Consider the following 25,405-nt stretch of genomic DNA (forward strand, 5'->3'; position numbering starts at 1 on the left):
ATTGTAAATGTTATTAAATATTAGTAAATTTTAAATGAAGTAAAAATCCTAACTGTGAAAAAGTAAGAAAGTTAATCATAGTAAAAGTATTAGTATTAAAAAATAGAAAAAAGACATGTTAAAATAAAATAATAAAAAATGTAAATGTAAAAAGAGAAAAAATAAATTAAAATCTTAAATACTAAACTGTAGATTAATAATAATAATAATTGTAATAGTAAAAAATAAATTATTTATCTCGCACGGAATGTTAGCTGGAGATAGGCACCAGCAACCCTGCCGACCCCACTAAGGGACGAGGGTGTAAGAAAATGGATGGATGGAATAAATTCTTTAAGATGTAGAAAATTAAGGAAATATTAGATTAAAATAAATAACTAAGTAAAACTAAACTTGTACAGAAAATATTTTGTAAAAAAAATTAGATGAAAATATCAAGTGTGATAAAACATGGGTAGATTTAACTAAGTAAAATGTTAAAATAAGCAGAAGTTTTAATAAAAGTGAAAATAAATAAAAGATTAAAGAAGTTTGAAGTGGAAACAGGAAGAATGAGAAGAGAAACAAACAGAAGTGAAAATAGTACAGATACTATTACTACTATTAATAGCACTACTGCTACTAGTACTAATAATACTACTACTGGTATTACTACTACTACTACTAATAATAATAATTAATTATTATTATAACAGAGAAGAGTAAAACACGTCTGGTCTGCTAGATCAGTCGGATCCCTGGTTCTGGTTTCTACCAGCCAGAGGAGGAAGTGTCACTTCTCTATCAGACGGTGAACTGCTGGCCGGTTACCATGGAAACGGGAGCCGGCACGGGCCTCCGTCTGGAGACCCGCAGTAAACGTTTCTGTTCCCGGTTCGGTTCTGCTCCGGAGCACGGCGGGGGCGGGCCAGCGCGTGGCAGGAAGTGACATCATCAGCCTCTCCTGGGAGCCACTGTAAGCTAACGAGCCGCATTGTGTTAGCGGGACAGGAAGTCTATTTATACTGCTGGACGCAGCGCGACTGCTGTTTATACTTCCTGTTGAGGAGACGCTGCCGAGACGTGTCCAGGTGTCTGCACGTCCAGATGTCCACATGACCAGGTGCTTGGTTCATCTACCTGTTGGGACACCTGGATGTGCGTTAGTGCCCCCTACTGGCTTCGTTGTTGCCGCTGCAGGTGTAAAAGCAGCTGCTGCTCCAGCTGGCAGCAGAGAAAACCTGAGGCTGCTGGAAATGTACAGAGGACTGGTGCTGCCAAGACTTTATTCATAGTTACTTTAAACCATAATAAACCATATAATATTTAGTTTTCCATTTCATTTCTAATCTAGTTTTTTAATAATTACTTTCCTTATTCTAATTATTTTTTAAGAGTCTGTATTTATTGAATATTTTCTTTTCTGTTTTATTTCTAGATTTTTAGATGTAATATTTTCCATATCAATCATTTTATCAAGCCATTTCTTTATTTGAGTTTTTGCAGCTGTTTATTCACAGTAGCAGTCCTCCATAGAAACAAAGCAGCTGCTGATTCATAGTAGAAACCACAATGAACATAAACTTTAGTTAAAAAATGTGTCATTTAAAAAAATAATTTTTTATGTTTTTTCAATTATTTTAAAATCTTTGTCCTGTAGTTTTTTATTTTTATTTTTTACATATATTGTTATTCATATTTAAAACATTTTGTTGTTGATGTAAAATCTGGTCGGAGTTTCTTCCTGCTTGTGTATTAAAGCAGTTTTTCTGCATTAATTATCAGATAAATATGATATAAAGATAAAAACTGGCTGAAGCTCAGAAGTGGATCTGGACGTTGTAGAAACAGGAAGTAATGTCGCATTATTTCCTGCAGTACTCAGAGTCATCTCCACAGGAAACCAGCCAGAAATAAATCTGGCCGGCTTTGTTTGAGGAAGTGATGCTCGTTACCGTGGCAACGTGTTCCACAGGCTGGCCTGCAGCCGCGTTGCCGTGGCAACCAGCGGAGCAGCGGGACAGCAGAGCGTCATGGTGGCTCTGGAGCACAGCGCCGTGTGCTGAGCAGCAGGGGGCAGCAGAGGGCTGATGTTCATAGAGATTCTGTCGGCTGCTCTCAGGTTCTGATATGAACAGAGAGGTCAAAGGTCAGCAGTCAGACACCAAACAAACAGCCCTTCATGTTGCCGCTGATCACTGGTTGAGATTAAATCCACTTCCTGTTGGGATTCAGATGGAACTGGCCAATCAGGGCTGATGTTGACTGAATATATGGAAAGCAGGTTTACTCGATAATCAGATAGGAAACGTTCATCTGAGCTGGGAGAACTTCTTTCTTTCTTTCTTTCTTTCTTTCTTTCTTTCTTTCTTTCTTTCTTTCTTTCTTTCTTTCTTTCTTTCTTTCTTTCTTTCTTTCTTTCTTTCTTTCTTTCTTTCTTTCTTTATTTCTTTAATTCTTTGTTTTCTTTCTCTCTATTCTCTTATTAAAACAGGCTGATCCTCAATGGTTGTTCATTTTAGGTAAGTTGTCCCCACCAGGCCTCCATCCTTATGTTTTGGTGGAAACCAACCTGACAGTTTTGTGTTTGATCAAATGAAGGTCATTCTAAATGTTTGGAGGTTGAATTGGATGAGAGTTGCAGGTTGAATTCCCTGTTGAGTTTGTATTGTTAGTCTCTCCTGGGAGTTGAACCGTTGGCCTCCTCCCTCATCTCCTCTTCCTCCTCCTCCTCCTCCTCCAGGATTAAAGCGTTGCATTATAACTTCATGAATGTGTGATGAGCTGGTCTCCATCTGTGCTGCAGCTGCTGGTAGGAAGCCGACCTGCCTCTCCTTGTCAGCTCTTGCTGCAGCTTTCGGCTTCAGACGGATCTACGGTGTCCCTAAAGACCCAGAAAGTCAAAGCCATCAAAGGAGACCTGAGTGAATCTGGTGGAGGAGGAGAACATCCAGGTCTGGATCCTGGTTTGCACGCGCTCATTGAGAGCGGCCCCTCCCCCCACACTGTGGTCTCCATGGCAACACAGTGGCATCTGGTTGGTGGGACAGGAGCTTCCTGTCTGGGTTCACATGGGTCAAATCCTGACCCAACAGAACCTTCATGCTGTCTGCTGCCCCTGCTGGTCACTGCAGGTCACTGCCGCCTGCTTTGCTTTGTTTTGCTGTATTTGAGGAGTTTTTTTCTGCTGGAAACTGAAACCTGTGTGTGCATAGTGATGATGCTGTCAGCAGGGGGCCTGCTGCCACCCCTCCCCCGCCCGCTGCTGGTTGACCCAGTTTCCAGGCTGCAGGGTGAGGCAAAGCGTGGGAGGAAGATGCTGCAGCTGCTCAGGTTGTTGGTTTGGTTCCACCTGCAGTCACACCTGGATTTAGCGCCTGCACCTGAATAAATCCGGCCTTTAGTTTCCGGATCAACGGGGATAAAATCGGCTGCCAACGCCTGGTTCTGTTTGGGCCGGGTCGGCGCCGGTCTCCTCACAGCGAGGGCTCCAGCAGCCTCTGCAGCACCGCATGCATATTTCATAGCATGGAGAAACGCAGCGCCAACATGCAGCTGGTCCAGTACCATGCAGCCCATCCAGTACCACGCGGCCGGTCCAGTACCACGCAACCCATCCAGTACCACGCGGCCGGTCCAGTACCACGCGGCCGGTCCAGTACCACGCAGTCGGTCCAGTACCACGCAGCCCATCCAGTACCACACGGCCGGTCCAGTACCAAGCGACCGGTCCAGTACCACATCAACAGTCTGCTGGGTTCCAGGACTTTACCGCTCTAAGGTCATGATGCTGATAACTTCACTGACCCAGTTCAGGTTCTGCTGGCCGCTCTGACCTCAGCTGGTTTTACATCCTTTATGTTACGTTAATGTTTCCGTCTGTCCCTCCATGGACCAGAATCAGGAGGAGACAAGAGCAGAGCCCAGGGGAACCCCAACGAGACTCACTGTTTTCATTTAATAACTTATATAACTATTTATAAAGGAACAGTTCAGCCAGTTCTCTATAGTCACTAATCAACCATCCAATAGATAAATCATTAAACACAAAACAGGCGATGTGTAAATAAAAATAAACTACATATAGAGATCAGCTGCTGTTTCAGCAGAACGTTGGTAATTTTCTGATGATTAATCTAATAAATTCACCAGCTAATTAGCATTTTACTTTGTGAAATGGCTACTGTCTTTACACAGATGATACCTCAGTGTTTTCATACGTGTGGAACGTGGCTGAGCAGCTTGGTTTTTGTTAGAGAAGCGAACAGGCTTGTTAGCTTGTTATCCAGAAGGTAGCAGGCTAACGAAGCTAACAGGCTAACGAAGGTAGCAGGCTATAGAGCTGTAACATTGTGAGCGATGAGGTGAATCAGTCTTTATGCTGATGATCCCTCAGTGTTTTCATATGTGTGACATCAGTTTGTCATCTTGGTGGATTTTCTCTAAATCAGCTGCAGATATCTTCATCTGTTTCCCAGTAATTCCAGTTCAGTCTATCTACTGGTTTCAAGCAGCTGCTCCATGGTTCTGGTCCGGTTCCAGTTGGTTCAGATCAAACTGCAGGAGGTTTCTATGATCGATGAGGTTAAATGAACCTGATGGGGGAACCGTTACTGTCCAGTTAAAGCTGATTAATGATGACGCAGAAATCTCAGAGCAAAGAAATTAAAAACTATTTTTATATTAAAATATTTAATATAAAATAAAGGAATTTCTTTGTTCTATTTCATTCGGTGGGAAATATGCAGAATCTACCAATCAGTCACCTCTCACCCTTTAATGAGCTACTAAGACTAAAGGTCAGTCCTGTGGGGGTTAGAGGTCAGCAGATAAACCTGAGGGGAGAATCTGCCGAGGTTCTGACCCGTTTTACCTCCAAAAGAACTCAGGAAGGATGGATGGAAAGACGGAGAGAAGGAATAGAAAGATGGGAGGAGGGAATGTTTTCAGTGTGACGCATGAAAATCACAGAGTGAGGAAGAAGAGGAGGAAACATGATGAAGGTCTGAGGTGAGGATGAGGAAGATGAAGGACCAGGCCGTTTGATCCACAAACTCCTGCGTAGCTCCTCCCACTTTTCCAGGACGACCTCTAACCCCTACAACTGGTTCTGGTTCTGGTAACACTGAGACATGAAGGGATCCAGACCACATAGGGTCAAAGTTCAACTTCAGAAAGTCTCTTGTTTTTCTGGAATGATTTTGGTTTCTCTTTGTTTCGCATCACGAGTCACATGACCAGAGCCGCAAGTTACTACTGCAGAAAACACAGAAGAAGAAAACAGGAAGTGGAACCAGAGCTCCCCCAAACCGCTGCTCCCAGGTGGGCGGGGCTTATCGCTCCAAGGTCTTAACAAGACGCTGACGTCTCCTCTGATTGGCTGACAGATGAGCGCTAGCGCCACCTTGGCTGAGTTATGAATAAAACTCCGTTAACTGTTTACATCCACCATGATTATTACCGATTCATCATGTGAACAGATTAATTCACATTTCATGGAAACAACAACTCCAGATTGAGTTTTTGTTACATTAGAATAAAAACAAACATCTGTGATGTGACCTGCTGGTTGGATGTCTGAGAACCGGGTCAGAACCCAGACTGGAGGTTCTATTGAGAATACTGGGAGACCCGGAGAGGCTGAAGGATTTTCCCTCAGCTTCATTTAAACCACAGCATCATCTGCAAACAGCAGGACCAACATGGCGGCTCCAGCAGCTCTGCTGTTTCTGTAGAGGGAACATGTTGGGTTTTGGTTCTGGTTGGAGGAACCATCCCAAACTGGGAGACAGGATCAGCTGGGACTGGGAGTCTGCTGTTGGAGCTGCAGATCTGCCTGAGCCTGCATGGCTGCAGGAGGAACAGGAGGAGGAGGAAGAGCCAGCGCTGTGGGGAGAGAGAGCAGGCTGGAAAACCTGGACTGGAGTTCCTGTTTTCCTAGACTAGAATAATCCCAGAGGAGAAAATATGATCTGTTTGGTTTATTAATGAAGAGATAAAACAGCAAACATATTAGAAATAAATGTTTCAGTTTTAATTTAGAGTAAAATGTTTGGACACCTTCAGTTCATCCAAAGGGTGTCCAAACTTTTTACACTGGAGACAAAATTAAAAACACAAAAATGTATTTATTATTTTAGCTTTACCTGTTTATTATTAAACAGTTTTTATGAAATCTGTTTAACAAAACAAAAATGTTTTGGACTGTTGCCTTATTTTTAAAAAAACGGATCGTTTCTTTAGTTTTTGGTTTTTAATTTATTTTTATGTTTTTGTTTGACAAATTTTTTTCTTGACATGTAGTCAGGGTCCGAACAAACTAATTTCAAGGGTCACAAATGGCCCCGGGGCCACAATTTATATTCAGTTGTGTTATTTGGTTTATTAGTCGGTTACATTTAAACAAACTGCAGCTCAGAGTTCACATCAGAGGCAGTTTTTCCCTCCGTCACGCTTTCTTAGGAATGTTGGTCAGATGGATCTGATGTGAGTGTAGCTTCGCCTCCAGTCCACCTCTGTCGCTCCACTCCAGGTTTCCTCCCATCCTGGCTCCTCCCCGGTGCTCCGCTCCAGGTTTCCTCCCCTCCCGGCTCTGTGTGGGTGTCAGTGATCAGTGGAGCAGCTCAGACAGCAGCAGCACTCTGGAGCTTCTCATTGCTCGGCAGCAGCTGAAAGCGTTGAGGAAACGACGCTCTGGTCCCAGGTGAAGTGGGGGGGAGGAGCAGCAGCCCGGAGGGGGGGGGGGACGCCATGGCGGCCGGAGCGGAGTCAGGTCAGTGAGAAACATCTGGAAGATCAGGATGCTGATGGAGAGAGGAGCGCCTCAGAGGAAGACCGTGTACCGGATCTCCCTGACACTGGTGAAGAGGGTGAACCTGGGGGGGGATGAGGAAGAGGGGGCGCGGGTAGGTGAGGTGCTGGAGGAGGAGGAGGAGGAGCTGGAGCCGGCGGCGGCTCAGGGTGGCATCATGAGGAGGTTCAGGACTTTCAGCACTGGTCAGCTGGAGCTGGGCCGGCTCAGGGCGTCCCGCAGGGCGCAGCGTGACGAATCGCGGCCCGAAACCGCTGCTGCCAAGGTGAGGAGGCTCCTGAAGGCCCGCAGCATGGAGGAGCGGGACCCGCCAAAACCCGTGGCCCTCCCAAAGCCCAGCCTGCTGAAGCGCAGCTTCAGCTTCAGCGTCCGGACCCGGATCAGTGGAGAGCTGCTGCGGCTCCGTGCCTCGTCCAGAGACGGGCCGCCACAGGCCCCGCCCCCTGACCAGGCCCCGCCCTTTGAGCAGGCGCCACCCATCGCACAGGCCCCACCCCCCAGGACCCGGGAGAAGAGCCGCACCCTGGAGGTGGGGGCCGTCCTCAACAGGACCGACTCCCTGACCGAGCTGAGCCGCCAGAGGGCCGGCGCCGCCAGGAACCGCACGCTGGACAACAGCGACCTGCAGCGGCGGGACGCACAGGTCGATGGCGCTACGCCGTGGGGGGGCGACCGGCGGCTTGGACGCTTCTTCAGCGGGTTCTTCTCCAGGCCCGGCCCAGTCCGGAGCCCCGGGGTCAGCAGGTCGCTGCGGCGCAGCGGAGCGCCGTCCAGCACGGAGAGCATGGACGGGGGCGGAGCCAACGGTAACCACGGTAACCACACACCTGCTACCTGCTGGAGGCAGCAGCACACCCGGTCCAAACGGTCCAGAACCGGCAGGTTCATCTGTGAAAAGTAGATTATCAAATAATCCTCAATTCAGATTATTTTAATCTAAACAGTCGAGATTATGACACAAATACCAGAGAAGATCTAAACTATAGATCAATAATATATTATTAAAGCTAAATGTTTTCATTGATTTACCCAAAATCTTAATCTAGAAAATGAATCCAGATTGACTCCGTTCAAACATTTCTTATCGTCTCCAGACAGAAGCTGGACTGACGACTCAGAGGGAGAAAACATTTCTGGGATTCCTCACACACCTGAGTGTGTGTGTGTGTGTCCGTGTGTGTGTGTGTGTGTGTCTGTCCGTGTGTGCGTGTGTGACCTACATCCTCGGCCAAGCAGAAGTGATGTCCTCCTGAGAGGAGAACTGAGCGCGCTCAGTAACAGCTTTAGTGAGAGGAAATGAGGTCAGCAGGGCCAGTCTCTGGGCCCTCAGGGTTTATTGAACTGGTTCTGGCGGCCCGCAGCATCACACATCCTCCACTGTACTCTGTGATTCACTTCCTGAGGTCCGGCCAATCAGGTGGGTCGTCCTCACAGGCCCCGCCACTCGCTGCTGACCTGCTGACCCGACCCGCTCTGGAACCAGCGTCTGACCCGGTCAGACTGGGACGCCGAGCTGATCCAGTTATCCTGAAGCTCAGCCAGCTGGAGGCACCATCACAATAAGAGCCCAGAGTACCGACCGGGTCAGAACCAGGAAGTAAAACTTCTGACAAACATCTAAAAATAAAGAGCCTGAGGCTGAGTCAGGACGGGCCAGACAGCCGACTTGTTCTGTTACAGGTTCTGTAACTAGTTCTGGTTCTTATTGAGCTGAACCAGTTTAAAAAACCAACCATAGAATATAGAATTAAAATTTTAAAAAATCAGTCATTCTGTGTAATTCTGGTCACGTTTCAAATTAAACTAAATTAAAATAATTAATAAAGGGTAAAATAAAGTCATAATATTTAATACTTCACTAATATTCTCAGAGTTAAAGTATTTAAATGTTTTTCGCTGCCGTTTTGTTGCAGCTTGCTGCAGCATTTAGTTTTGCTGGCTGTGATTGGTTGGTTATCCAGTATTTATAAGGAGCCCTGTGATTGGATGAGAAAATCCCGGCCTGTGATTGGCTGCTGGTGAGACGATACTGAACGCGTGTAGATCTCATGTTCGCATCAGTCCGACTTCTTCAAATGCAGTAAGTTGGTTACCACTTGCTAACATGCTCGCTAGCGCTCTGCTTCAACTAGCTAGCGCTAGGCTAATGTTAGCATTAGCTCGGTGGCGCCCCCTCAGTCTGCAGGGGAACCAGCAGGCTGATCGTCTGACTTTTATGTGATGAAGCTGTTAGCATGACGGTAGAAACAGGACAGTTAGTTAAAGCTAACGCTAACAAAAGAAGGAAAACTGAAATTCATGAAAAGTGAAACAAATAAAAGCTGGAATTAATGGGAAAACTATAACTGAAAACATTGTGCTTTTATCAAACTAAAACATTAAAACTTTAAATAATATCCTCTGTTTTTCTGTTTTATTTATTAGCATTTCAGTTTGATGTGAAACAAACTGTTCAGATCAGCTGATGGAAAAATACGGAGCTACAAACATCTGAAAACTGAGGCAGCTGGTTGATGAACAATAAATTAATATAGTTTCTGTTTAGTATTTATTATGTAAACATAATCACTTTGACCTTTTGACTGAAGCATCTAAGAATGAACCAAAATATGAAAAAACTAAAACTAATGAAAACAATATTTAGCTAATACAACTAATAAACCTGGTGAATAAACTGTAAAACTAATTAAAACTCTAAGTAATCAGACTGAAAGTCCCAGAGGAATAAAACTGAAGTGTAATGGACCAGAACCTCTCTGACCCGGTTCGGTTCTCTGGACCATTGGGAACCATCAGGAACTGTTGCTCCTGTTTACTGGAGGAGTCAGAACCTGCTGGTACTGCTGCCTGCAGGTTGCTGGTCCAAAGCCCAAGAGGCTGATCTGGCCCGGCTCGTCTCAGCCGGACGCCCCCGGCCTCCAGGCCGCCCTGAGAGGAGGGCCAGAACCGGCCGGAGTGGAGCGTTTGATCAGGAGGAGGAAGAGGAGCAGCCAGGCGGCAGGCTGCCAGCAGCAGGCGGGGGAGGGGCGGTGGTCGGCTGATTACAGGCTCAGATATAGGTCACACCGTGTGTGTGTGTGTATGTATGTGTGATAGCCTATCAGTGTTTCCTGCTCTTCACGCTGATCGTTTGTTCTGGTCTGAATCTGATGGGATCATGGCTCCACTGCTGGTTCTGTTTGGACCTGTTCTGGTTCTGCTGCTCAGATACCAGAGCAGGGCAGGTCTGGTTCTGATACTCTGGGTCTGGTTCTTGGTCCAAAGACCTCCCTCTGGGTCACTAGTCCTCCAGTTTTTGTCCCATCCAAATTTTTATCACTGAATCCATTAGAATAAATGTTCTCCTTCATGTTTACATTTAACTTTATGAATCAATTATTTTCCATTTCTACAGTTTTTGCTTCATTTCCAGATGTTAAAATCTACATTTTCTTTAAATCTTTGTTTCTGGCAGAACTTCAAGCTCTTATCTGTTGTTGTTGGTTTTCCATGTAAAATATGACGTTGCCATGGAGATCTGAGTTTAGGAAGTGAATCTGCCTCAGGGCCACACATGGCCCCGGGCCGCATGTTGGACCACCCTGCATGTAGTGTCATCAGGAGAACGAATTGCAGACAGAGCAGCTGATGATGAAGAGCCGCTCCTCTTCCTCCAGGTGTGTTACCTGTCAGACAGGTTGACCTGCAAACAGACGGCCTTTGTTCTGCAGAACCAGACGGTTCCGGAGGGGAACCCCAGCAGAACTCGTCTACCAGAGCTGGTCAGAACAAGTAAGAACCCGACATCAGGAGGTTCTGGTTCTGTTTGTCCCTTTGCTGCTGCTGGGGAGCTCTGCAGTCAACTGGGATAGTACAGAGGGCGTGGCCTGTTGGCCGATGGGCGTGGTCTAGTGATCAGGGGCGTGGTCTGTTGTATAGGGGGCGTGGCCTGTTCCTTGTTTACCCTGTCAGCTGTTTGTGAGGCGTCAGCAGCAGATTCCTGTCGTTCTTTAAGCTGCTAACTGACGTCATCCAGGAGATTTTCATCAATTTATCTATGCAGACTTTATTAATATTATATAAAACTACCAAATCTATGAAAATAAATCATGAAAAACAACTGAAGACAGACAGAAACTTTTAATCAAGATGCTAAAATTCTAAATATATAACAAACATTTAAAAAGAGGCTAAAATAAAAATACAAATATTTAATAAAGAAAAATATAAATATAAAGTTGTGGCTAGAAAAATACACTTTTCATGAAAACAATCAAAAATAAAGTAACATTTAAAAAATGTAAAGAAGCAATTAAAAAAAATTTATAATAAGCATGTGTGCATGATATATATATATATAAATAAAATATTTACAGCAATTTAAATTCCGATAAAATAACTAGAAGAATTTTCTCATGATTATTTATTTAAGAAGTACTGAAGCCTTTTTGAATATCTTGTCCCATGTTAAATCATTTTTATTTTATTAATTATTGGTAATAATCTCTGCTGGCTGTCTGCTGATGTGCAGACAGGTTCAGGTTTTGACGTGTTCTGAATGATCTTCATACCATGAATACCTGCAGGCTGAGCAGCAGAACCGACCCGACCCAATCTGACCCCGCTGCTCTGATCTCATCTGATGTGATCCGCCTGCTGCTGGCCACGCCCACTTCTCAGCCCAGCAGACAGCTGACTGAGGCAGATTACAAGTCCCTCTGTTCGCCTTCCTATCAGAAACGTCTCTATGGAAACGATCCTCGTACCGCTACCATTGGATCTCCCAGCAGCTGCTGGCTGGTTACTGGTTTCCTCCCGGTTGAAGCTGCTGGTCCATCACCTGGTGCAGCGGAGGAAAACAGGAAGCAGCTGGATCAACATCCTGCCTGGCATTACGTGACGTATCAGCCTTCCATACAGGCCGAACAATGCCCGCCTCTGTGAGGCCGCCAGCCAATCAGGACGCTTCGCTCTGCATTCTTTCCATGCAGACGGAAGTTTGGACCTGAGAACCAGGTCAGGATCACCCTGACCACATTCTGTGGACAAACCTCTGGAAAAGTCCAAACTAAAATAAAGTTTGTCCCAAAGTCTCTGGCTGGTTTAAACCGATTTAAACTATGAAAATTCAACAATACGCTGAGTTTAAACTACTGTAAACCGGTTTAAGCTACTTTTCATGACTGGAGATGGAAATGGGTTGATGTGTGACCCGGTTCTGGTGTTTCATCCAAATAAAATACATTTTTCTCATTTAAGGATATTTTAGCTGGGATTTGTTTTTACAGTGTAAGTGATTAGAATTACAATGAAAAGTTTTTTATTTTTTGTAATTTGTACATTTTTCCTGCTTTTATTGAATCATCTGAACAAATTCGGGATTCATTTAGGGAAAAAAAAATCATTTCATTTTGAACCTTTACTGTAAAATATATGCATAAGAAAATATGAAAAAAAAAACATTTTAATGTAAGAAGAATCTTCAGATTTTGAATCTGTTAAATTACAGAATACATTTTTTAATTGTTGAATTAATCATTTAATTCTAACCAAACGTTTAGATTCCAGTTTTACAGTGAATGCATAGATTTGAATAAAATTCTGATGTTTTCCTGGTGACTGGGCCTTTGCAGAACCAACTTCAGGTCATGTTTTGGGTTTTGTGGTGCTGCAGTATGAAGAATTGTGAGCTGTGGTTCTGGACCGACCTGATCTGACCTGACTAATTGCTGCTTTCTCCTCAGACGCCTTCGTCAACAGCCAGGAGTGGACCCTCAGCCGGACCGTACCAGAACTCAAAGTGGTGAGTCCCAGTTCCGTGTCCGAGTCAGCCCAGTCTGGTCCGATCAGAACTAACCGCTTGGTTCTGTCTCCTCGCAGGGCATTGTGGGTAATCTGGCCAGCGGGAAGTCGGCGCTGGTCCACCGATACCTGACAGGAACGTACGTCCAGGAAGAGTCTCCTGAAGGTGAGGGGTTCTGGTGTCGGTCTGACCCGATTCCTCTGGGTTCTGATCAGAAATTAACCAGAATAATGAACAGAACTGGGTCTCCTCTAACTGGAACTGACCAGAACATTGACAGACCCAGCTTCACTGCAGGAAGGTTCTGCTGATCAGAACCGGACCAAACCGAACAGAATCAACTCTTACTCCATTATTTATCCTTATTTTTTTACAGATTTATTTCAATATTTTTTATTAACATTAGTACATAAGTTGTTCTTTTTTCACTCCATGTTTGGGGCTTGGTACCGGCACATTCTGGTCCGGTTCTGGTCCGGTTCAGCAGCAGCTGGAGGCTCCAGCAGGAAGCGCATTCCTCCACTCTAAAAATACATGGGACCCGGGTTACCGTGGCAACCAGCTGGAACCACAGACCAGAACTATTCTGGTTCTGGAGCAGCGGCTGGCCGGTGGGTCGTCCTGCTCTGTGGTGCATTCAGGGCCGCTCAGACAGACCAGCACTGCTGTCAGCGGAGGACGGAAACTTGCCTGACCTCTGACCTTTAAACCAGGAGGAAGCAGATCCAGAGCAGGAGCCAGATGATTTAGTCTGCTGTCCTCTGTCTCGGTGACCTCTCCGTGACCTCTGCATGTCCTTCAGCCTCTGACCTTGCTCTGCTTTGTGTTTCCTCTCTTGCTGCTTTCTGGGACGCTCTGATAATCTAGCTGACGTGGATGCAGGTAAATACTCGCTCTGGTAGTCCATCCATCTTTCCACCTGTTCATCCATCCCTCTGTCCATCCATCCATCCATCCATCCATCCATCAGGCCGGTGTTGGTTCTAGCAGCAGCTCTTTGGCAGCAGCTCAGTTCTTGTCTCCTATTGACAAAACACAAGAAGGTTTCTCTAAACCTTGAGCTGACCCACTAGAAAACGTATTTATTGATAACACTTTATATTTTACTCACTTTAAGAATTTTTGTTTTTATATTTTTGCTTAAAAATACTATTTTTTAAATATTTTATATGTAAATTTATTTAATTATGTAACAAGTCGAGATTAAAAATGCGCAGGAAGGTCAGATTATTTTTATAAAGTAAAGTAAAACCAGATAAAAAGTCAGACTTCCTCCTCTGTTTCAGATTTTTCCTCCAAATTCTGTTTTGACGGTAAATGTTTCTAAGAACCCGATCGGTTCTGCAGAACCTAAAGCCGACTCCAACCAGCTGTTGCTAGCCGACTGTTAGCCTAGCTAGCTGTTAGCTCCGCCTGTCCTTCGTTCTTTGCCCTTTTCCAGCTCTTCGTCGTCTTCATCCTCAGAAGCTAGATGAAATCAAATCTCATTCTGACCCAGAAGAGAAAAGTTCCCAGTTCAGGTCTGACTGGATGGCGGTTTGAGTCCAGTGGGATTTCGGGGCGGGTCAGACGGAACATCAGGTTCGCTGGGTCAGGAAACGGCAGCATTTAATCCGGCTGAACAGCGCCCCTAGAGGCCGGAGGTTAAACTACACCGAACTTTTTAATACAATTTCCTTTAGAAAATATTTGTCTAAATATCACCTTTTTCCAAACCGTCGTGGAACATTTGTGGCTTTAGAGTTTGGTTTAGCACCAAGCTAACGGAACCCAGCTGTTAAATAATGATCCTGTTCGCCAGGGGGCGCTGGTTTAAGCCTCTGTGACCTCTGCTGCTGAACCAATCAGCTGTGCTCCCCTCTCTGCCGCAGGAGGGCGCTTTAAGAAGGAGATCGTGGTGGACGGCCAGAGTCACCTGTTACTCATCAGGGATGAAGGAGGCCCCCCAGAGGCGCAGGTGGGTACTGCAGCTCATACCGGGAGAATAAATATGATTATAAATCGGCTTTTAATTCAGTTTCAACTTAAAATTAATTACATTTCATCTTGGTGGGCTATTTTACTGTGCAAGTTACTTGCAAAAAATATTTATTGTGAGACAGCTTTAAGATTAAAAAAAAAAATGAAAATAATAAAATATAATATTCTGTCGATGTATCCATATTAGGGATTATCTAACTAGCGATTAATTAATTATTCTAATTGTCTAAAAAATTGACATTTTGCAGATTTTATTTAAACTTTTTAAATATAATATTCGAAACATTAAAAGTTGTAAACAAATAATTAAATTCCTTTTTAAATAACAAAATAAGCATTTTAATCCATAAAACAGATTTTTTATGGATTAAACAGATTTTATTTTCTAACTTTTCTGTTAATATTTTTATTAATTAACTGATTAATAACTGATAGCAAAAGGTGCTAATGGATTTTTATTGATTATGTTTTATTAAAAAACAGATTTAAAGAAAGTTTTTCATATTTTAAATGGGTTTTTTTTGTTTGTTTTTTTTGCTTCATTTCTGCTCTGACTGTGTTGTTGTTTCAGCTCCAGTTAGTGATTATTGATTATTAACCCGGTTGGTTTCAATAATCAATTCATCATGATTAATCTGTACGGATAGCTGGTTAATTATTTGTTTCTATTCTTATGAAGGTGTTTTTCTTCCATCGAGTTTTTCAGTTTAAATCAGCTTGTTGTCTGCTCTGATCTGTGTGTGTGTGTGTGTGTGTGTGTGCGCGCGCGTGCTTGCGTGCGTGTGTGTGTGCGTGCGCGCGCAGTTTGCTCTGTGGGTGGACGCCGTGGTGTTCGTCTTCAGCCTGGAGGATGAGATCAGCTTCCAGACGGTTTATCACTATTACAGCCGCCTGGCGTCCTACAGGAACACCGCCGACCTGCCGCTGGTGTTGGTGGGAACCCAAGGTGCTCACACACACACACACACACACAGAAACATCCTGATCCACTCACGCTTCCTGTCTGATCCTCTGCTGCCCTCTGGTGGCGACAGGCAGCATTACATCTGAGCGTCTCTCATTTCTCTCACACCACATCATGATGCAGCCTCTGCCGTGCTTTTCTCAGTGGAGGTTAAAGTTAACTTCTGGAGCTCTCTTGCTGTTTCACCTGCTTCAGATCTAACTGGGCCCTCAGCATAATACTGCCGGTCGGTTCTGATCCAACCAGAACCAGAACAGGCTGAGAGTCCATCAGAAACAAAACTTTTATCTCTGTCAGCTCATTTTTCTGATTAATGAAAATCAGTAAATAAAAATCAAACATTCACTGTTTTTTATTTATTTATTATTGATTTACTCATGTAATGCTTAATTTACTACATTATTTTTATTAAGTTAATTTAATTAATTGTTTATTCATTTATTTCTTTACGAAACACTGGCTTTCATCCGTGATTTTATCTTTTTTTTTTCATTTTGATTTTATCTATTTATTTTATCATTCATTAATTTTATTTATTATTAATTTAATACATTTATTTATTAAGTTTTATTTATTAATTAATTAATTTAAATTATTTATCTACTTAATTTAATAATTTATCCATTTATTTATCTTATTTTATTTAAATGTTTTTTAGTCATTTGTTTTAAATTTTATTTTAACTGATTTATTTAGTCATTCATTTGTGCTTATTTAAATTTTAGTCATTTTATATGTATTAATAATTTTATTTTTTATTGAATCATTTGTCTTTATTTTTATATTATCATTTATTTTATTTAATACTTTATTTTTATTAATTTTATTTAATCATTTATTTGCATGTATTATTATTGTATCGGTGTGTAAGCCTATCTACCAGCAGAGGGCGCCAAAGCTCCTCCTCCTGACCGTCTCTTCCGGTCGTTTCCCTCCAGACGCCATCAGCTCGTCCAACCCGCGGGTGATCGACGACAGCCGCGCCAGGAAGCTTTCTAACGAGCTGAAGCGCTGCACCTACTATGAGACGTGCGCCACCTACGGGCTGAACGTGGAGCGCGTCTTCCAGGACGGTAAGCCGCTCCTGCGGGAAGGTGACTTTCCTCCATCGGCTCTTAATCGCTCCGCAATTAGGAGCGAAATGGCGCCGCTCGGCTATTCAGCTCCGACCAGCAGCAATTAACTTTTATAATGAGGAGGGGGGGGAGATGAAGGGCCGGACATTACGGCTGAAAGTGACCGCAGCCATCAGAGTCCTCACTGACCCGGCCGCCTGGTTCCGATTCGGATCCGGTTTCACTAACAGAGCAACACATTCATCCGCAGCAACTTTAAATGTCAAGTTTACTACTTTAAATCAGTCCATGAAGGCAACATTAACCGGCTGGTCCAGCCGCGTTCAACCTGCGACCCGTAATGATGAGCAGCGCTGCTGTTGCGCCGCTGGTCCAGCAGGGGGCAGCCTGTCCTCTCTGAGCGGCGCTGCAGAGCCGAGCCTCAGGAGGAAAGTCTGCAGACTAAACGCTGCCTGATTATCCTCTTAATTATTCCACTGAGTGTGTGTGTGTCTCCCTCTCTGTGTGAGTGTGTGTGTCTCCACGTCTGTGTGAGTGTGTGTGTGTTTGCCTCCTTGTATTTGTCTCATCATTATCTCAGATTAATCAGTTTTCTAATCATCCAGCAGAACCAAGAGTTTAATGTTTCTGTGGACAGCAGCAGCCTGCAGCGCTGTGTGTGTGTGATGGTGTGTGTGTCACCGCAGCAGTCTGCCTCTGTTTCCAGACGTCCAGTGAATTTTCTGCATCTATTCTGCTTTTCTAGGTTTTTGCAGCCATAATTTCTTGTGGATTAAAACGTTTAATCTAATTAATCAAACTTTATATCAATTAAATAATCAACATTTTAATTTAAAAAACATTTTTGCTGGTACGTTATTGAACAAACAGACGTATGATCTCAAACTGAGATGTTTATTTTTATGTTGCTCAACCGTCAGATTGATCAAAGTGTTTTCATATCCAATCAGCTTCAGGAACATTTGACAAAAAAAATAGATTAATTAAGTTAAAATTTATGTAAATAATGAATCAAAATGAAGGTGTTAACGTCCCGCCTCCAATAATTTAATGCAACTCATTATATAGAAAACTGTTGAAAAAAATTAAACCTGGACATAATTAAAGTCTCCCAACAGGAATTAGGTTAGCGATGACGCTAATGATGCAAACAAGATGGCTGATTGGGAAAGATGGCAGAAATTATTTTACACTCTAGTTGCTCTTTTATTTCTCATCATGTCTGGTGATAATCTGATGTTATTTTTACTTTATTTTATCACATCGTTCTGTTTTGAATAGTCCAGGTCTGTTGGGATCGACTGTGTAACATTCAGCTGCATCAGGATCGTCTCTGTTATTCTGCTGACATAATCATGAGCTGCATCATGCACATATGGATGAATCTTCATTGGCGCAGACTGAGGGTTTCATGAAATTATTGCCAGAGAGGTGATTATGGAGCTTTATTACTAGATCCTAGATGCATTCTAGAGCTTCAAAACACAAAGCTAACAGTTTGACCAGGTCAAGGTCATGGACAGCGCTGCTCCATAATGGAATAGCAAGGTAGCCAGCAAACAAGCTAGCAAGCTAGTAAGATAAGAAGTAATATAGCATCAAGGCATAAAGCTAGCAAGAAAGGTAGAAGGTTAGTAAGCCAGCTAGCAAGTCATTACAGTAGGAAGCTAGTAAATTAGCCAGCAAGCTAACATGTTATCTGTATGGAGGTTATTTGATATAAACCTATCTGTGTTGTCGTAAAGAGACAGACATTTAGCATGAGGATGTGTTGTGTAGTTCTGGATTACCTGTTATTGCTATATCTATATTAGATGTGTTGCGGTGGTTCTGATGGTGCTGCTGTTCCTCCAGTTTCTCTCTGTTTCTGCTTCCTGCAGATCAGACGTGGACTCCTGGTCATTTTTCCAGCTGGTTTTGTGTTTTGGTGGTGAAACGACGAGTCGGATTGATTTTGTTTCTGTGTCAGTCGTGAGCTGCTGCAGGACGCTGCAGTTCTGGTTCTGATTGGTTTCCATTGATATTAATGATTAATGGAGGATTCATGCAGAGACAAATCCGTCCTGAACCGCCTGATTTAAACTGCATTTAGCAAATGTGAGTCGATGGGGAATGAAATCACAATTTATGAGTGCGTATCGATGCTGTTTACATATTTCTGTGACCTTCAGCGATCGATCAGCCGGCTGAGGGGGCGGGGCTTCAGGTCCAGCTGGATAATGATGGCAGGAAGCAGAACTGCTGATTCTGTTACCTGAACAGGCTACACCTGCACACCGCCAGGTCCAGAGTCCTGGTTACCACGGAAACCTTAATGAGAGCTGAATTATGTAACTGAGAGGTTGTTTAATGTAAAGATTAAATCTGATCAGAGTTTTGGTAGAACCGATGGCAGCTGGGGGTTTTACTGACCCCAAATAAAGTCTGTAACCTGTCCTGTTAGCATCTGTCCTTAGAGCGTCTCAGTCTGTCCTGAGTGTCTCTCTCTGTGTGTCTCTGTCTCTGTGTGTCTGATTTCCTGTAATGTGAAGTGAAGCCGGTCGGTTTGGTGGGGGGGAAGAGCGGAGCGTGACCTCCGTGTGAGGGACTCAGGGGGTGACAGCGACGTGCGTTCTCGTCCATCAGCGCACTAATTTAATTAGCTTAATTACACCGACATGAACCCCTCTCTCTCTCTCTCACACACACGCGCACACACACACACACACGCATAAACTGTGTGTGTGTGTGAGAGAGAGAGAGAGGTTCTCTTCTTTATAATCCGTGTCGGAGTGCAGACTCTGGACGCTTCGTTAGCGCTCATTAATGAGCTATAATGACCACACATGCATAAATACAGCCCAGAAATCACCAGGAGATCGAATCCAGTGTGTCAATACACACACACACACACACACACACACAACTGACAATACGTATACAGCCTGTATATTAGTCATATAGACGTAGAGACTTGGGGTGGATATGAGCAAGCTAGCTAGCAAGGCAGTGAGATAATAAAGTGTAGGGCTAACCATCTAGTAAGCAAACAGACAAGGTAGCAAGCTAGCAATAAAGGTACAAAGCTAGTTAGTAAGCACACAAGCTAGTAAGGTAGCAAGCAAGATGGCAAGTTTGCAACATATCAAGCTAGTAAACAAAGTAGCAAGCTAGCAAACAGATAAGCTAGCAAGCAAAAGGTAGCTAGCAAATAAGGTAGCAAGCTAGTAAGCAAGCTAAAAGAAGAAGGTTAGATTTCTTGTTTGCAAGCTAGTAAGTAAGATAGCAAGTAAGATGGCAAACTTGCAAAATATCAAGCTAATAAACAAAACTAAAAAGGTAGCAATCTAGTAGCAAAACAAGCTAGCACATGAACATGAAACAGTAAGCAACCCTAAACTAGAACGGGCATAGTTTAATGTTTTTATTGCGTCTTTTTTAATTAATCTCCTTTTATTTTCCAAATGTGGATCTGTTTTTAAAAGCTGTCAGCCGTTTTCCTCCCACCCAGATGTTTGGGACCCGACCCACTCATCCTGGTCAGTTTGATTCCTGAACTGTGAAATAAATCAGATCTGCTGAAGCAGCTCCTCAGTGTGAAGTGAGAAGAGTGAGACGCCGCAGTGTCCGCCTCACCCCTCTGCTTCACCCCTCCGCCCCGCTGTGCTTCACCTGCCATAAATCTGATCAGAGGGGAGACGTGTCCATTAGAAGGAATGGCAGCTTCTCACCGCAGAGCTGAGATTGATGGATAGAGTTAAATTGTATTAACCATGTAGTTTAAATATTTAGCACAACCTTATCATAACTGTTAAAGCCCCTCAGAGTAAAATACAGCCTGCCAGCTGCGGCGGCCAAGCAGCAGGAGCGGCGTCTGATCCGCCGCCGCGGCGCTCGCCCTGATCGCTCGCCTCCTTTCATCGCCTGTTTTTGTTCTAAACAGCCTCTCTGCGCCGCAGCGGCCGCTTTAGAGACCGCCGAGGTCGCTCTCTCTTCTCGCTGCCCTTGGCTCGGCCCGAGTCACCTGGAGGTAAATGTTTACGAGCGGCTCCTCGTTAACGAAGCCCAGGGCTTTAACGAGCCCAATTAAAACAATGGCTTCATCTGGGGGAGAATGAAGCCGGCCAGAGTTTATTGGAACGGAGATAATGGAGTCTCTAAAGTCTGAACTCTCTGCTGCCTCAGAATCACAGCCAGGGTTCAACCGCAGAAAATTAATGCTTCTTATTGCCTGAAACGTCTGAACCTCCAGAGACGCATAGAGACGTTACAAAGACGGCCTTCTGCCGCCTGAACAACATCTCAGGATCACTGAGACTCAGCCATGTTTTAGTCACAATGATTCCTGCAGCTGATCCAGAATGCTGCTGCTGAAGTTCTGACTAAAACCAGGAAGAGAAGAGACTTTAAATACTGATATTAGTTTAGAAATCACTGATTGGATTAAATATTGCTATCTCTGCCTGGTGTTAACCTTAGCGGTTTGCTTCTGGTTGGTTGGTTGATGGATTCATTGATTGGTTGACTGATTGATTGGATCCAGACCTGTATCTCCTCCTGGTCTTTAACCCTGCCATTGTGTTGCCGTTGTCCTCCAGTTGCCCAGAAGGTCGTTGCCGTCAGGAAGAAGCAGCAGCTCTCCATCGGACCCTGCAAGTCGCTCCCCAACTCTCCGAGTCACACGTCCGTCTGCGCCGCTCAGGTCTCAGCCGTCCACGTCAGCCAGGTCCGCTGCGCTCGGCTTCCTTCCTGTGTCTTTATCCTGTTTCACATGGTGAGCGTTGACCCGGCCTCTCGTTGCTCCGGTTCTGGTTGCAGACCAGTAACGGCGGTGGGAGTCTGAGCGACTACTCTTCATCGGTTCCGTCCACGCCGAGCACCAGCCAGAAGGAGCTTCGCATCGACGCACCGCAGGCCGCCAACACGCCCACGCCAGTCAGGAAGCAGTCCAAACGCCGCTCCAACCTCTTCACCGTGAGTCTCTGATCTCGGCTTCGGGTCGGACAGAATCGCAGGAGCAGGTCGGGTTTTGTCAGTGGTTCTGGACTGGTACCAGAAGATCCGACATGGCGGGATTATTTTAAAACTGTTCAGATTTCATAAAACGCTCCAGGAAGTAACTGACAGTGGTGGCTATACGTCCGCTAATCTGTAATAGCACAGCTACGTTTGTTTAGTGCTAACTTTGAAAACATTTTGCTTCGTCTAAGTACAGAATCCTGGATAAATTAGAGCGTTAGCATTAGCAATTGCCAAATATGTTGGTATAGCATGTAGCATTAGCTTAGCTAATATTTATAATTAGTGGTTAGGCATTAGCTATAGCCAAATGTGTTGGTTTAACATTAGCCTAGCTAATGTTTATAATTCTTGCGTTAGCATTAGCTACAGCTGGTAAATCCAGCGATCATAATGTCTCTGGTTATTGTGATTTGCTCCTCAGTGTTTTAGCATTAGCACAGCTAGCGTTGCAGCTAGCGGTAACCGATGGTAACCAGTCGGTTGAGCTAATTTAAACATTTTATCTGAGCCTGATGCTCGGTGGAGCCGCTCTGACTCGGTTCTACAGGCCTATGTTGTGTTTGAACGTGTTAATGAAGCATTATCTGTAGATAAATGAGGTTCTGCTGCAGCCGGACCCGGTGATGATGATGATGATGATGATGATGGTGTGTTGTGGCTCCACAGTCAAGGAAGGCCAGCGATCCGGACAAAGAGAAGAAAGGTCTGGAGAATCGGGCCGACAGCATCGGCAGCGGGCGCGCCATCCCCATCAAACAGGTGAGATGCTTTGATTGGTCCGCCTTCATCACAATCACACACTTGACATGAATTAGAGCGTCGGCTCTCCCGGGTCCGGGTCCGGATCATTAAGAGGAGCCGCCGCCCCTCTGCGCTGTCTGAAGGAAGAAAGGAACGTCTCCACCACCGGCGGCGAGCTGGACCGGCGAATCAGGCAATTACGGCTCTGCGGCGGCGGCCTCTCGAGTCCGCGCCGCGGCCTCGTTTGTAATCTGAGCGGGGGGTCAAGTTCTGAAGAGGAGACGAGGTAATAACCGGCGAAAAGCTCCTTCAGCGCCCGGCGGCTTCAAACAAGCCCTCCTCCTCCTCCTCTTCTTCTGTGGTGCTGCTGCTGGCGTGGAGAGCCTGAGAGACTCATTATGGAGTTAATCATTTCACATGAAACACGTCAGCTTTCATTTCCAACAACAGCACAGCGTCTTGTTTTCACTCCCTGCACCCTTATTTATTCACTTTGGTTCTACGGAGCTACAGCACGGCCAAAAAACACAACGACATGATGATGAATAAAACATTCAGCTGTTTGATTCCCACCTTAAACATGTTTTATACGTTTAATAAACTTATTTATTTATAGATAAATTCTGTGGAGCAACAGCACGGCCAAAAAGCAAGAGATCATCTATTCTAAAATATTTAACCTTATTTTCTGTTTTATTTCCACTCTTTTAATGCTTCATATGTTTAATAAATAAACTAGTTTATTTCTGTAAATTCTTTAGCTGTACATTATGGTATAATGATGAACATCTTAATTAGAAATCCTTGATTACGGCTGTAAATTATGCAGAAACTGTCATAAAATAAATCAACACACTGATCTGGTGCCAATACTTTTCGAACAGCTGAAATGTGTGTAACTTGAAGATGCAGCAGATACATCGTCTCCACTCTGTTGATCAGCCATGTTCTGGACCAGAACCGGGCCAGCGCCTCCGGCTGCTTCCACAGGAAGTGTGTGTTCATTGGTTGATGATCCTGACAGACACCGTTTCATAATTACACTCAGAGTGTTTTATTTACCCGGTCGTAAATAAAAGGTCCAGACATTAGCGCTGCACTGTCCTCCATTAGCAGCTCCTTCACACACCTAACTTGATTAGGAAAATGCTGAGTCACTGGTTGCTATGGCGATTCCCGCCTTTCCTGGGAAATGGAGGGAACCTGGCAGAAGCTCTCGGCTGACCAAACCGAATTATTTCACTTTATTAAAAATAAATATGGACTGAAATAATTGCAAGTACTTACAAATGAATTTATTTGATAAAAAATGTTCATTTTAGTATTTAAAATGTTTATTAGATTATTTATTTACCCCAACACGTTTATTAAACTTTGTTTTCCGAGCAGGAATGACAAACTGAACAAAATAAAAACAAAACTATTTAATAATTTAAATGAGCTAAAGGAACAAACCATTTAGTTATCAACTTCAACTCACTCTCTCACTCTCTGGTTGCCTAGCAACGGCAGTTTCCAGCTCCCCGAAACTTTGGTTGCCTAGCAACGACCCGTTGAGTAGCAGCTTAAAGTTTCACAGCTGGTTTAAAATAAAACAGGGTTTGGAGAGGAAAGTGGATGAAACAGAGATGATGGTGATCAATAATTCAGACATTGAACTGGTAAGATGTTTGTCAGCCATGTTGTCTGGCTCAGGTTGGTCCAGTGACTGTAGATGGTTTAAGTTACTGGTTTAACTGGACTGGTTAACTAGTCCTGATTGGTTTAATTTGCTGCTGAGTGTCGGTGTAAACGCCGTCAGCTCTCCTCTCCTGAGGCTGTGTGTGCGCCACCGCCGCGGTCCGTGTGTCCGGCCGCCGGCTCATTAGCGCTGCTCTCCAACAACTCGAGGTGTCGGCGCCTGGCTTCGCCTTTTGTTACCGCGGGAACGCCCTTGTTAGGAGAGCGACGCTCATTAAAAGCACTCACACACACTCTGGGCTGAGAGCGGCGCTCTGATCCTCCACTCTGACTCAATTAGAGCCGTAAATGAACACAAACACACCCGGCGCCGGCCGCACGCCGCCAGCACGACCTGCACACACTCCACTGATAAAACACCCAATTACAGCCCCACTCAGGGAGCCTCAGCTGGGCTTGGACTAGGACCTGGAGACCTGCTGCTGGGCTGTGGCTCAGAGTTCAGGTTCTGCTGAACTGTTCAGGAATTACCCAAAGACTGACTCACTGGCTTAAACGAGTCATTACCCTGAATTCAACCTGTCTGAAGGAAAACTTTGGCATTCTGGATCCAGACCTGGACGCTTGGAGAGGCGTTCAGGTGCAGCCAAAACGCAGGAAAAATGTCAATTTTCCTGACTGGTTTTGATCTTTAGAGCCTCCCTGCAGCGCCGAGCCTCAGAGGAACCGCCGGCTGCTCCGTCCTCCTCCTCCTGCTCCTCCTCCTCTTCTTCTCCTCCTGTGCTGCGTTTGTTTACGGCGCGGGGATCCTCCGACATCTGCTCTGCACCGCTAATTAACCGATAATTACCGGAGAGAGGCTGACCAGGGAGCTTTGAACAGCAACAGTCTGACAAATTAATTTGCTGTAAAAACAGCAGCTGAGCCGCCGGGTTGTTGGTTCTACTCCCTCCCTGAGCCGGACCCGGACCCTCCAAATGGGTCCCAGTGGACCCCTAATCCCTGTCCCTGAATGCATCGCTGGTTTCTGCTCTCATCAGGGTCCAACTGCTCCGTCTTAAAGGCGACGAACTCACTTCACGTTTCAGTTCTTCTGTTTGCGTCTCAGCTGCTTCTTAAAACAAACTGAAAATAAATTAGTTTGGCAATAAGATCAAGTTTCTGGTGTCTGGAAAATGAACCGTTTCAGAAACCTCCAGAATGTAACAGATCATAAGCCTGTTACCTAACAACCACAGCGGAACTTAACCTGTTACCTAGCAACCACAGCTGATCTCCAGCGTTCCATCAGCTGGTTTTCCGGCTGTATAATGGCTGCTGGAAAAGACAGAAGTTTTGTTGCTGCTTTCTGGTTGGTTGTGCAGGGCGCTCCACTTGTGCTTTTCAGACAT

The 25,405-nt window shown here is 44.6% G+C and overlaps 1 protein-coding gene across 7 annotated transcripts in view; it reads left to right on the top strand.

Annotated features, from left to right (window-relative positions):
- agap1 (ArfGAP with GTPase domain, ankyrin repeat and PH domain 1) overlaps positions 1 to 25,405 on the top strand; it is a 59,732-nt gene that overhangs the window by 3,992 nt on the left and 30,335 nt on the right. The window contains exons 1-10 of one of the 7 annotated variants that reach the window (XM_081598040.1): positions 6,257 to 7,605; positions 12,514 to 12,572; positions 12,650 to 12,737; positions 13,440 to 13,454; positions 14,444 to 14,529; positions 15,357 to 15,498; positions 16,455 to 16,589; positions 21,170 to 21,297; positions 21,390 to 21,545; positions 22,260 to 22,352. In XM_081598040.1, the coding sequence (XP_081454166.1) occupies positions 6,780 to 7,605; positions 12,514 to 12,572; positions 12,650 to 12,737; positions 13,440 to 13,454; positions 14,444 to 14,529; positions 15,357 to 15,498; positions 16,455 to 16,589; positions 21,170 to 21,297; positions 21,390 to 21,545; positions 22,260 to 22,352 (1,728 nt within the window). In that variant the 5' untranslated portion in view covers positions 6,257 to 6,779. Of the gene's footprint in view, positions 1 to 6,256; positions 7,606 to 12,513; positions 12,573 to 12,649; positions 12,738 to 13,439; positions 13,455 to 14,443; positions 14,530 to 15,356; positions 15,499 to 16,454; positions 16,590 to 21,169; positions 21,298 to 21,389; positions 21,546 to 22,259; positions 22,353 to 25,405 lie in introns of those variants that run through there. The other 6 variants (XM_008396515.3, XM_008396526.3, XM_081598050.1 and 3 more) reach the window with 6 other exon arrangements.

The sequence above is a fragment of the Poecilia reticulata genome, chromosome 2 (genome assembly GCF_904066995.2).
Source record: "Poecilia reticulata chromosome 2, P_reticulata-male-v2, whole genome shotgun sequence".
Lineage (NCBI taxonomy): Eukaryota > Metazoa > Chordata > Actinopteri > Cyprinodontiformes > Poeciliidae > Poecilia > Poecilia reticulata.